The sequence below is a fragment of the Lates calcarifer genome, unplaced genomic scaffold (genome assembly GCF_001640805.2).
Source record: "Lates calcarifer isolate ASB-BC8 unplaced genomic scaffold, TLL_Latcal_v3 _unitig_422_quiver_1228, whole genome shotgun sequence".
Classification (NCBI taxonomy): Eukaryota; Metazoa; Chordata; class Actinopteri; family Centropomidae; genus Lates; species Lates calcarifer.
The window spans coordinates 1-13,780 of NW_026116785.1; the positions used below are offsets into that span (position 1 = coordinate 1).

Genomic DNA, 13,780 nt, shown 5'->3' on the forward strand with positions numbered 1-13,780 from the left:
CTGCAACCAGTGGTTATCCCCACTTTGACCAACTGCCAAGGGAAAATGCCTGTTGTGTATTGATGCAGCAATATTAACAATCCTTAATTTCCCATGTTTCTAGGTGTAAATGATTGATAGGAACAAAAATCTTTGGAATCGGTGCAGTACTCAGCAGGAACAGTATATCCAGCCACTACGAACAGCTGCTTCAATGTAATCCAATGGGAAATTGTCCATGTATCAAAGTACATTGTTATTATTAGTATCTGACAACATCATAGATAAGATTCCTACAGAGAGACCTATTTATTAAACAGAAGGTCATTTTGTTTAACCAGAAACATCGCTACCAGACTCCATTGACAAATACAGTTATTTTACTTTGCAGAACACCAGACCTGCTGGAATACCACTGCCCTGATCAGGCGGCTGGGGCTCAGGAGTAGAGCAGTTGCCCACCAATCAGAAGGTCTGTGGTTCGATTCCTGGCTCCTCCAGTCCGCGTGCTGAAGTATCCTTGGGCAAGATACTGAACCCCAATTTGCCTCTGATGTGTCATTGGTGTGTGTATGTGCTAGAAAGCACTTATGCTGTATGAATGTGATCCGTAGTGTGAAGCGCTTTGAGTGGTCGAAAAGCGCTATATAAGTACAGTCTATTTACCATTTGATCAGTTAATTGTGTTATTGTGTGACTTTCAATGGTGGAAAAAGAATTAAGATCCTTTACATTAAGTAAAAGTACCACACAATAACACAAAACTAACTAATCATTTCAGACAGCAGTATTCCAGCAACACCTGCGTTCTGCGAGGTAAAACAGCTGTTTTTGTCAGTGGAGTCCGGATACACTGTTCTTGCACAATACTGATTCCAAAGATTTTTGTCTCTATCAATCATTTACACCCAAAAATGGGGGGAAATAAGGCCCAGGTTAAAAAAAAAATACCAGTGTTTTTTGTTTTTTTTACTCTTTCTCTATATTTGGGCAAGTTTACTGTGACATTTCTATAGTCTCCCGAAATACTTAAGATATGGGGACTCAAGAATGGAATATAGGGATCTAGGGAAGATTATATTAACGGATTACTGCTTATTATTAATTCCTTACTTTTGTGTAGTGTGACGTTTCAGAAGTTTCTGCTCAATATATCGACATTTATCCCTGTCCTGTTGTGATCTTGGCTTATGTGTGTTTGATCTGCAGAGTGTGGGGAGGATTCATGTGGGATTCTGTGCATGTTACGATATTCCCCTTACATGAGGCAAATTTTGCTGCTGGGTCTTGGACGGCCTGTGATTCACCTTTTCCCCACATGGTGGCGCAGCCAGCCTGTTGTCTGAGGTAAGAATCAAAAGGAAAAAAACAGACTTCTCTTTCATTCACTTTTTTTATAATTTAATACTGTTTCATCACAAACTTTAAAAAAAACAAAGTTCTTTGTCATTCTTACTTTACATTGAATCTGTTGTAATGTCAGTTGAACTGTCTACTGCAGTGAATATCCTTCGTTAAAGAAAACTTAAGCTGTTTGCGTAATATTTCTGTTGCTCTGTGAGTTTATAGTGACCTTATCTCCTCTAGCATCACCCCAGTTCTGTTTGTTGTGAAATCTGCATCCTTCATAACAAGTCTAAAACTGTCTCTGCAGTTCTGTTGATCTGTACATTCACATGTCCTTGCTTCAGCTGTCTCTTTGAGACTGTTCTTCTTTTTCCTTCAAGAAGTGTCACTCGTCACACGGTGTAAACTGTGACCCTCATCCTCATGAGCTTTGAGCGCACCGGCGCTCTCCATCTTCCCTCCGCGGTTGAGAAAGTGATGCGCCAAAAAAACTATCAGCACAATAAAAAAGACAGTGCACACTATGATCCCAACAAGACCCCCCACTGTCACCCCCGAGGGCTGCCTTGTTGGATCAGGAGGTGGTATAGACGGTGTTGTGGGGATGTCTGGAGTGGTGGCCGCTGTCTTGCCTCCCATCCCTCCATCTGTGACCGTACCTTTATCGTCTTTTACGCACCTGTATTCGCCGACTAACGTAAATCCCGGATTGCACGAGCACACGTAGCTGCCGAATGTGTTTACACAGCCCTGATCACAATAAAAGAACGAGCACTCGTCAATGTCTATGCAAAATGCCCCTCGTCTCTTTCCTCCTTTACGTAACCATCAGGGCAATAGCACTGGAACACATCATTTGGGTCACACTGCGCATCGCATTCTTCCTCCCCGCAGTGAAGTTTACATTTATTCGGGGACTTTGGGTCCACTATATGTCCATCATAGCACGAGCACTTGTAGCTACCCCGGAGTGTTGTCGCACATGTGCTCGCACGGTGCGGACGCGCACTCGTCCTGGTCGACGCACAGGCTGCCGCTCAGCGAGTAACCCTCCTTGCAGACGCACTGAAATCCTCCGACGGTGTTGATGCACCTGAAGTTTTCCCGGACACCTGCCGTTGGTCCGTGCAGTCGTTGAAATCCACGCACGACCTGCCGTCCGTGGCCAGTTTAAAGCCGTGGTCGCATATGCACACGTGGGAGTCTCCGTCCTTGTAGCAAGCGTGCTCGCATCCCAGGGCGGCGCACGGGTCGTCTGGTACCACATCGCAGGTGACATTGTTCGCAGGGTTGACGCTTTGTCCCGCAGGGCAGTAACAAGAAGGGGGCCTCCTTTGGGTTCTCCACGCATTTGTGCTCGCACCCGCCTTCGAGTATCTCGCAGTTCCAGGGCGCCTGCAGCCACTGCTCGGAGAAGCAGAGGTATTTACTCTCCGATGGCATCCGGGTGGCGATGCTCCCGGGGGGCAGAGACAGCATATCCTCGCCTCCGAACCCCATCGGCGTCATGTAGGAGACAGTCTCGCCCTCTGTAACCGCCAGACTTTTGCACGGCTCACTGAAGCTGAACTCACAGAGAAACCCGGCCGCCCTGCTCGCCACATGGTTCTTGGGTCCATTTAAAGTCGCTCTCTTTGGAAACTGAGACGCAGCGATGAGATGAGCAGCTGCTGTCAAAACCTGGCGCCCAATTGAAGAAGTCACTTTCGTTATCTTTGGTCACCCACTGGAAGCCTTTCAGCCCCGCAGCAGCGTCTGGGCAGCCGGTCAGGAGATGTAAACCGATCCAGAACTGTCCCGTAAAGTTTCCCAACAAGATGTAAAGGACATCATGTGATACAGATGAGCGCACTGTCATTAGGTGACCACCCTGACCTCTGCATTGATCCCGCGCTGTTGTGAAATCGATTGGGTCTTGGGACAACAGTAAAACACTGGTTCACAATGCAGTATCCGCTATCCGGCACTGTCTCGACGGTTCCCCCCGACAGGAAAACCAACACCACAACAACAAACAGTCCCGTTAGATCCTTCATGTTTGAACCTCGGTTGTGGTTTTAAGTTCTCGCGAGTTCCAGCGGTCTATAGGCTTGTTTGTTTGAGAAACGGTTTAGCTCGCACTTATAAACCCCAACTCCATGCTAGTGCGCCGGCAGAGGAAGGAAGTCGCCGTTTTAATCAGCCCGCTGGGTCAGCTCACTGTCAAACTTTCTCTTCGGTGCGGCGGACCACATCCCCAAATTACGCACGACTTTTACGCTCGTACGCACGCACGCACGCAAGGGGGGCATCTACCCACCGCCCCACTTTTGCAGTAGCCCCTCCCAACTCCTCACTGCACAAAGTCAGTGTAAGCACTCGGCAAGTCGCTCAGTCTTCTGATCCAGTTTTCCTTGAAATGAGGTTTAAGGCTTAAGCCATTTTTCTGAGCTATATCTCAAAACAAGGCAGGATAATGAGGAATTTAACATCTCAGCACAGTATGACATAAGTATTTGCAAAAGTGAGTATTTCCTATTAGCCCACACTGACTCCACTCCCTTATGGCGTTGCATATGGCCTGCAGCCAGCTGTAATGTGCAGTACATGGTATAAGGAAAAAGAAGGAAATGGAGACAATGCAAAGGAGGGTGCAGAAAGGGGCTAAGGGTCTTAAGTTTAGATTTCCTTATTTCTATTTCTCCTTCTGTTCCAGGTTTCTTCCTCACATATCCTGTTTAATAGTTATTCTAATGTGCTGCAGGACTGTGTGGTTACTACACTTCAAATCTAAGCCTCTATAACATTGATTATGATGCTTATTCCAGTGCTGCACTCATTACACATTGCTGTGAATAGAAACAGGTCAATGCATACAGTGGTATACAGCAGTATAAATGTAAATATAAATGAGCTTTTTGTGGCTATTGCAGGAACAAAGAAAAAAAGAAACAAACCGGACCAAACCAAATAAATAAAGAATAACCCCCAAACTCTGGTGATGGAGAACAATTAGAATTCACCCTTACCTCCAATGTTAATCTTTTAATTTACATAATCATTCAATAGTGACATATTCAGCAACAAACAATAAAAATCTAAAAGCTGGCAAGAAGCCTGTTTTACAGATATACAGTGGGTGGGTATATCAGCAGGAGGTGCACATGTGTTTTCATAACAGACTATTATATAAGTAGATGTTAGCAGCACAGTTTTACATTCATGTTTAGCTTATCTCTAAAGACCAGTCTGTTATACAGTAAAGTTAGTAACATTTAACCTCATGGTAACGCGAGTGTTAGAAATATACAGCCAGTGCAGCGCCTCAGCGCTATCAGTAAGATAACATGACATTCATTGTTCTGATACATAAAGACTAAACTGTAACTATCAATATTAAAATCATCAGTGTTGCATTTACTATCTGTCATGCACTGTTGACATTGCACTAGTGAGTTTTCAGGCTGTAAAATTGATTATTCTTTACAAATCATGCCTTGAAGAGTAAACAAGAGTTTACAGATTTCTATTTATTCTGTTTCTCATTATCAAATATCAGTCTGTCAATATCCTGTGAATTTAGATGATTGTAAAGAAAATCTGCAGTTTGTTTTAATGCCGTCATGTCAATTATTTTAAAGGAGAGAGTGTCAAAAAGCCCTGAGCTGCTGCAGTTGGCTGCTGTTTTCATAAAAGCCTTAACACAAGCTTCACAAACAGTCCCTATGGCAACAACAACATCCCAAAAACAAATAGAGGTCCACTTCAAAATGAAATACACTGCGCATCCATATCATAAATGTCCAGATCTAAGAAAGACAGGAATATTCTATGAGCAAACATCAGTCACAGCGAGTCACCGCCCTCATGTAAGCCACAAAACAACTGCAAATAATATGATCCTGACTTTATCAATACTGAGATTAAAGTGTCACAAATTATGCCAGCCAATATATGGAATATAATATTATGGTATGCAAAAAGAAATGTCAAGCAAAGACAGGAAGGTTTTGTTTTCCTATTGATGTTCAAGAACTAAACTACAGTGTGTGTCTACAGTTTAATTAGACAGTAACAAAATGAAATATAAAACTGGTTCTTTGACAAGTTAATCATGTCACTTGTCTGACAGTAACAAAAAATATGGTTTCTTGAACTTCTGATTTAAAAAAATGACCATACTAACTTTTCAGTACCATTACTATTAGTGTTTCCAGTCTAACAACATCTGATTTGCCATCATTCCAAAAATTAGCCTAATTGGGAAGGAAATCCAGAATTTTCCATCTTAGCAATAAAAGGTAAAAAATCTGTTACACATGGGGAAGTATTAAGCTGTTTTTTCTAAGTCTTCATTTGTCTTTGTTTAACCCAGCTTTAAGAGATAAATAGTTTCCGATTAACAGTGCCTACAGGATAACTCTGTGATAAAAGTTTCATCTATCTGATGAGTCTGAGGAAAGGAAACAGTGCATGAGACATGGGGATGGTCAAAGGTCTTTGGTGGTGCAGTTACTGTCTCTGAAAGTCGTTCTTGAACTGTTTGTCGAAGGATAACCTCTTGTACGTCTCTGTGGTCACCTGCTGCAGATAGAAAATATCAATGTCTGGATGTTTGAAGGAGGGAAGCTCAAATCTGCCGCAACGCTTCATCATGATTTGGACCAAAAGATACAGCGAGGCAGCACACAGCACAATGAACACACTGATTCCCAGGACACTGCCGGTCTTGATGTAAGAGGGTACTGCGGCCGGGAGAGCTGTGGATGCTGCGGGGTATGATGGAGAAGTTGTGCCTGATCCTTCCTCCCAGTCCATGGTCGCTACACGTACACACCTGTTCTGGTGCAGTTCAAACCCCTCGTGACAGATACATCTGTAACTACCGAATAGATTTTCACACATGTGGTCACACTGTGGCCCCATCTCACATTCATTAATGTCAGTGCAGAGGGCTGTATCGTTCCCGTTGTGTCTAATATAACCGTCAGGGCAGTAGCACTTCTGCAAGTCAATCCTTTCAACATCTGGATCGTAGACGCAGTCAGCTGGACAGTCTCTCTCGGCGCAGTGTACGTTACACTTGGTGGGATCTGCAGCTGACACACTGAACCCCTCCCGGCACTCGCACCGGTAAGCCCCATTGCGCTTCTTACACAACATGTGCTCACACTTCTCACAGATTGCATTGTTCACACACACTCCGTCGTCTTCCACGAAGCCGTCTTTGCACGTGCACTCAAACCCTCCCTCGGTGTTCATACACTCCCTATTCTCACCTGTGCACAAGTCCTTCCTCTCCTCGCACTCATCCACGTCCACGCAGCTCTTCCTGCCCCTCGCCAGCCTGTAGCCCTGTCTGCACGTGCACACGTGAGAGTCGCCCTCCTGCTGGCACCCTTGGGCGCAGTCGGCGCACGGGTCCTTGGCGGTGCAGGTGATGTTGTTGCGATGGAGGGTTTGTCCCGCGGGACAGACGCAGGTGCGTGGTGAAGACTTGCACTTGTGGTCACAGCCGCCGTTCAGCACTTCACACTCCCAGGGAGCTCGCGTCCAGGTCTGGGCGAAACACAAATGTTTCGAGTTCGGATATTTACCGCCAACCTTTTCCGCCACGGCTATGGTTGCTGGTGGAAACCTCTCCCAATCACTGACCTGGAAACCCCAGTACGTGATGTACCTCACCTGTGCACCTCCGCCCGCCTGCAAGCGACCACAGAGATCCGTGGTTGAATACTGGCACAGAAATCCGTCCAGTTTGCCATGGCACGGCTTCCACGACACGGAGAGTTTCCCTTCGTTCGTCACGGAGATGGAGGAGCAGTTATGGAGACGTGCCGAGACTTCTCCTGTGGTCCCGCCGGCGCTGTCGTGCAGCGCCAGCCAGTAGCTACCGCTCATCCTGTTCAGTGGAGTCGGTAACGTCTTCTGTGCTTGTTCCGAGCTGATCTTGAGTAACTGTCCTCCCACTTCTTTGCAGTTTTTCTGCGCACCTGGAAAGTCTTCGGGCTTTTGAAGAAGCACAAAACACAGATTCCCGGCGCAGTGTCCGTGCTGAGAGAGGACCACTTCCTTGAGCCCGCAGAGAAAAGCCGCACAAATCAGCAGAGCTCGTGTTGTAGGAATCATAATGTCGGTGTTAAACAGACTCACGATAAATCTATGTCTTCGAAGATCCGAAGCTGATAGACAAACTGAGAGCTGAACATAGTTCCCATTTATAAAAGCCTCCAACTGTTTTTTTTTCCTGGACCAGGCGAAAAAGGAAGTTCCCCCCTCCTGGCCAGTTTAAACCCCGGTCTGGTTGCTCAATCCCTACGCTGTCCAAAAACCTTATCTCAAAGAGACCGGCCGTCCAAAACACACACACACACACACACACACACACACACACACACACACACACACACACACACACACACACACAACATGAGGTACAGGAACTTTTAATAAGAGTCCCATCAATCAATTAATTTCTTTTTTGCATGTCCTAAAGACACAATTGATAGTACCTTAAAATTATTTCTGTATTTCACTCAAATCATTTGTTTTAAAATGCTCTATAATGTCATAACTTCATGTTTAATATTTAAACAGAGAAGAAGCTCCTGCTCTAGATGAATCTATAGGTGTGTTTAGAGACAGAACCCAGTTTAGCATCAATAATACTTTAAATATTGACCCTCATATTTATTTATTTATTGTCCAGTGTCAGCTGGGATTGGCTCTACCCACCCTCACCTCAACCCTTAAGGATCGTATAGATATTGGATAGGAGAGGAGAAAAGTAAATGGAGCCAGCTGAAATTGGATGGCAGCCTATACTGTGAGCAGGAAAACATTTTGGAGTGGCCAAATAATGTAAATTATTCATGTCAATGTCCCATTAAAAATGAAAAATGTTCAAATTACTACCTTGATACCGGATAATAGAAACATGATCAGGGCCAAGAAAGGCCCCCCTTCCAGGAGAGACAGTGACTCATGAATTCGGAAGGTGGACCGACTTCCTTAAAGTATCCTCAATGGCCACAGAGGTAGAGATGCAATTGTCTGGCTTATGGTCAGCCTAAATCAATCACCATTCTAAATCTGTTCACAACTTCTCTCAGATTAGCAGGGGCAGGCAGAAGAGGAAGAGAGCTGCCTTCCACTTTCCCCAGGGGAGAGGAAAAATGACTGGACGTGGATGAGGAAGTAAAAACAAGAGAGTTGGACGGACTTCGTATAGGCACAGGGCGTAGAGACAAAACGTGACGAGAACTACATCACATAAACCAATAGCTGTTTAGTTTCCAGGTGGAGTTTGGGCTGAGTCGATTCAAAGGAATGTGATCACGTCTGATTGATGCCTCCCACAATGAGACACAGAGTGAGTCAGTAGGTGATACAGGAGATAAACCGTGGCTCAGTGCAGAAGAGTAGAATCATGATTTTCAGATGTATTTATATCTAGAGACCTGAAAACTGAATTATTACTGTGATTACAGCCATTTATGATACAGTGGGCTCAATGCTATTTCAGTGCCTCCTTATTTCCCCTCATGAGAAGGGTGTGGTGGAATGGAATGGGTTGGAGGGGATGTGGTTCCTTTGTTCATGCTGTAGAAACAAAATAATCAGTCCACTGTTTTTATTTGAGTAGTGAATGTTTAATTTCAAGATTCTGACCTTTGCTAGGACATTTACCAGTGGGTGGCATGGATTCAGTCCAATGCAGTGACACACAGAGTCAGCTTGGCGACAAAGACCAGGCCCACTTGGTCTTGGTAAATATTTTTCTTTGATGTCTGTCTCTGATGCCCACGCCAATTTTACCCAGGGGAACATTTAAGACATGGCAGAAGACTGTTTTGTTTCTTATGAATTGAAGCCTGTTCTTTCCAGTCATCTATCTCTGTTGTCACAGTGAAACCAGGTGTCGTTGTCATGATACACGTCCTCAGTACGGCTTTATTTTTAATTGGATATTTGTGACAGTGCTAAGTACTTTGTTTGAACTTGTTGGAGCAATTACGCCTTGAATGACTTATGTGGACCTTACTGGTTTCCTGCTGCTTGTGAAAGATTGTATATGCCCAACTGATGGCAAAAGGTCACCTTCTTTATCCCATTGGTAAAATGCATTCAAAAGAAGTCAGAGGCCGACTGCAGTGGATTACTACAGATTATACAGGAAAGTAACATGAACTCAACTCACCCTCCCACAGGAGTATAGCACAAAAATCTGGGCCCCATACATATGCAGTCTGAGTGGGCCCCCTTTCCCGTTGAACAATCCATTGCTGTGCCTGTACGAATTACTAAATCAACAAGTGTAAGCCTGTGCATTTGTAGCGAAAGAATGGATTTAAGGATGTCTGAACAATCTAAAACCTCAAGATATTTCAACCTCTTTTCTGAATTTACTGTAATTACTGTGTAAAGCTTTCACTGTGAGTTTTATGAATATTACAACACATTATTTATATCACAGTTTTCAGAGCAGCATTATTCCCTCACCATAAGACAAAGGTGGAAGGCCATTTTACTCTGGCTCAGAGAGGAGGATTATTCTGTACTCTCTGTATTTCATGATAAAAAATAATCTCTTTGGAATCATGTTTAAATTGCAGATTTAAGGTCCAATCTGTTGCAACATAGACGCTGTGTAATAAAAATACAATCCACAGATGTATCAAACAGGTAGCCAGAGTATTAAGATAGACATATCCAATAATAACTCTGCTGCTGAATTTATTTCCATCAGTAAAACTCTATAAAACACTATAGGATTATATATTACAGACATCTTAAAATGATGATGATAATAATTTAAATGATATAACATTATACTTATAATGTACAATAAAATGCAATTTTCAGAAGAAAATCATAATAACATTATTATTAATGTGTAACCAGCATTTTGTGTATAAACCTCCTGCTAAACCTTAGCTGAACCTGATATTATGCGGAAGAACTTAAAAAAAGTATGACTGTGTTGAAGTAACTAGGAAAACCCCATATCTTGTAATATGTACAATGTGAAAAAAATTCCTGAATAAGCTTTGTTTCAACAATTAATTTCACTTCAGCGCTGATTAATGGGCTGGGTAAAAGCAATAGTGCAACTGGACTTTTGTGTGTCACTGAAGTGATAACTTTGCCCAAATTAGGATTTTCTGTCTCCAGTCGCTGACAGAGATGGCAGGGAGTGGTATGGATGACATCAGAAATGTTCCATGTTCTCTACTTAAAAGTACTATTCTGTAGAGCAGTGAGGTAGGTGAAATTCTTTGAGGCAGTAAAGGTTCTGGAAATTTTATTTTCAACAGTTCTAAGAGGCAGGTTACTGGCCTGGTTTCACTGGCTTTTAAAATTGTGATATTTTAAATTCTATTTAAATTTGTTCCAAAGGACTTGTTACATTAGTGAATATTGTCCCGGGGGCAAAATAATGCATTTTGACGATTTGTGCCCTTGACCAATAACATATAGTCTTGAGAGTGCTGAACTTTGAGCGACCCTAAAGCTGGAGAGTCCAGCCTAGAGGAAGCTAATGTAGTTTATTAGCTGTGTTGCAACATCCACTTTTATTTAACCCACTCTCCGTAACTATTAATTGCTCCACAAAAGAACAATGTTTTCAGGCAGTTATTGTTAAACAGTTAAACAGGACTCGAATAAACTGAGCACACCTGAGTGATGGCAATTGGATGCTCCATCATGACAACGCACCTACTCAGTTTGTGTTTACCCGCAAGTTTTTTGACTGCTACACCACGATCATTACTCCCCACCTGTCCTACACCTTGGATCTTGTTTCGTGCCACTTCTTCCTCTTCCCCAAAATGAAATTCAAGATGAAAGGTCGCATTGTGACACAGTGGAGGAGATCCAGCATGCATGGTACTTGATACGATTACAGAGAAGCTCTTCCAGGGAGTGTTCCAGGCAAGGCACTAATGCTTGGAGAGCAATTATAATAAACCCAAACTCCTTTAACATCACTGTTGACCTCACAGGAAATCATTTTATTAAAATTGAGGAAGACTGATTTCACCAGTAGGCTTGCTGTCACAATCAGTGGCTTATGATTAGTACTGTTGTGACACAACTCATTTATGCTCCTGTTGAAAAAATGCTGATATTTTCAGATATGTCAAATACTGTATATAAAAATCGCCCAAGTAAGTCTTGAGCTCATAAAAATGTTCCTCCTGCTAGGTAACTGACACCTGATCTAATCTTAATGACAGCTACAACTTGGTGGAGAGACATGATGTTAACAAAATCATGCTGTATGTTTCTGTAATTACTTTGGCCATCATTCAAAGAAGTTCATGGTTGGTTCATGGAAGGTCATGGTTTTGAAATTTTGGCAGGGTCTTGCTTTCCTTCGTGGACCCCTGTTGACCTTTGAGGAACTTGCTGTGAGGATATGGTGTTTCACCATCTGAGACCGACAGATAAATATTCAGAGTGTAAATCATACTTTTTAGAGCCAAATTTAAATCAGGTGTGGTTTTTTGCTTGTTTGGTGCACTCCCTGAGCTCATAATTTCTTTGAACTTTTTATGTATGAAATGATGTATGATGATGAAGAAAATACCAGTGGAAAATAAATAAGACAGAGGAGAGAAAATAGAGAAAAGCTAAGGAGTTGTGTTACGGATTAGCACTAGCTAGCAAGTTAGTAGTTAGCTCACCAGCTACAGCAGTTTACCAACTAGCCCTGTTAGTGTGGCCCCGTGCTCTGCTGTGACCAGTCCTTAAAGCTTGGGTAGACACAATCTCTCCTTGTTGAATCATTACAAAAGGCTATTTAATTAAAAAAAACATGCACTGCTGTTAGGGATATTCAGTCACCAAACCTGAATTTTAGTTACCCAGGATACCAACTTTTAGCTGACTTCAGCAACTATGATTCAGTTTTGATGCATTCTTGCAGCCAGGAAGTATTCTGTCCCCTTTCCTCTACTGGTTTTGCCATCATGGTGAAGTGTTGAAGTGGAGTTAAATCATTCAAACACCTGAATAAACATTTTAGAAATCTAGATTGTATTTTTCCCCTGTTAGCAGCAGGAGTGCTATGTTTAATAATATTAGCTGGCTCCTCTTTTTCCTACTCCATTACCACTTACCCTCAGTGTAATTCTTTAATTAACTTTAACAAGAAACTACTACTACCAGGCTCACTGAGATTAATCTCAAACACTGAGAGTATTTCTGCCTCCAGAGCAGCTTTTGTACCTGATGAAATATTTCTCCTGTCTACATGTTTACACCTGGCCCCTCTATATACTAACTAACTAGTAAAAATGTTGTTTTCCCAACCTTCAAGCAACAGTAAAGTGTCATGGCAGTTACCAGTGGTATTAAGCCACAGCCACAGAAAGTGTGCGAGAGCTGTCCCCAGCCAAGGAGGAAAAGGGAGGTGTTTCTATGTCCTGGATGAGGATGAAAGGAAAGAGAGCTAAGGTTAATTCATCCATGGCCTTATACACACACACACACACACACACACACACACACACACACACACACACACACACACACACACACACACACACACACACACACACATAAACCTATAGAAAGCCTCTCATACACACAGGCGTGACACTTTCGCTTACCCCTCAGCCTGCACCTCCCACACCCTGAGGAATTGACTCAGCTCTGCTGTTATGTCATGGGTGGTACCAGTGGACACACAGACAAGGCCCCACAGATTTCCTATGCCACACATACCCTCCAGGCAGTGGTTGGTCTAAACGTAAACACACACACACACACACACACACATACTGTATTCTGAGACTTGTGAGAAAAATAAAAACAAATAAAAAAAAAACAGTATAAATCATTAGAAGGTCTCTTGGAAAATGAAAAGCAAAGCATTATGTGGAAAATTTTTACAGTTAGTCTCCAAAGTTGATTTCTGTATTTGGCAGCACACATCACACAGCAGCTTATGTCTCTGAACTGTGCAATGTGCAATGTTCTGGTTCTTTTCATGCCATTTTCCAGATCCATCCCCAATGTTGTGTTTGATGTAAATGATGGAGGGAAAATCTACAGTCCTGGTTCTGTGAAAAAATATATTTATCTGAAGTTAATATGGAGCCTCATTATTCTGAGATAGATGAATGAAAAGTTATTTACCAAAGGCAGATTCTTCTTAGTGGAAAAAAACCCTGTTTTTGTTTCTCACTTGTCTGGAGAAACACAAAGAGGGAGTGTCAAATTAAAAAGAAACTTTGGGAGATTGCTACTTGATTTGTTTAACTTTAATGAAGCTTCATATTAGCAACAGACAAAGTTTACTGTATTTTGGGGATGATTGTCTCCCACTGTGTACAGCAGCAGTGGCTCATGAGATAGAGCGGTTCCCCACCAATCGGAAGGTCAGTGGTTTGATCCCCTGCTCCTCCAGTCCGCATACTGAAGTATCCTTGGGCAAGATAGTGAATCCTAATTTGCCCTTAATGTG

The 13,780-nt window shown here is 42.9% G+C and overlaps 1 protein-coding gene and 1 pseudogene across 1 annotated transcript; both read right to left on the reverse strand.

The window, feature by feature from the left end:
* Window positions 1-1,641: 1,641 nt before the first annotated feature.
* Window positions 1,642-3,578, reverse strand: LOC108897537 (thrombomodulin-like; annotated as a pseudogene).
* A 757-nt stretch (window positions 3,579-4,335) lies between these two features.
* LOC108897538 (thrombomodulin) lies at window positions 4,336-7,600 on the reverse strand. The gene has a single exon (XM_018697222.2). The coding sequence runs from the start codon at window positions 7,432-7,434 to the stop codon at window positions 5,818-5,820; it is 1,617 nt and encodes a 538-aa protein (XP_018552738.1). The 5' UTR covers window positions 7,435-7,600; the 3' UTR covers window positions 4,336-5,817.
* Window positions 7,601-13,780: the final 6,180 nt, after the last annotated feature.

Bases quoted from the DNA above. Each gene is read 5' to 3' on its own strand.
- LOC108897538 (XM_018697222.2), bottom strand. From the start codon at position 7,434: ATGATTCCTACAACACGAGCTCTGCTGATTTGTGCGGCTTTTCTCTGC.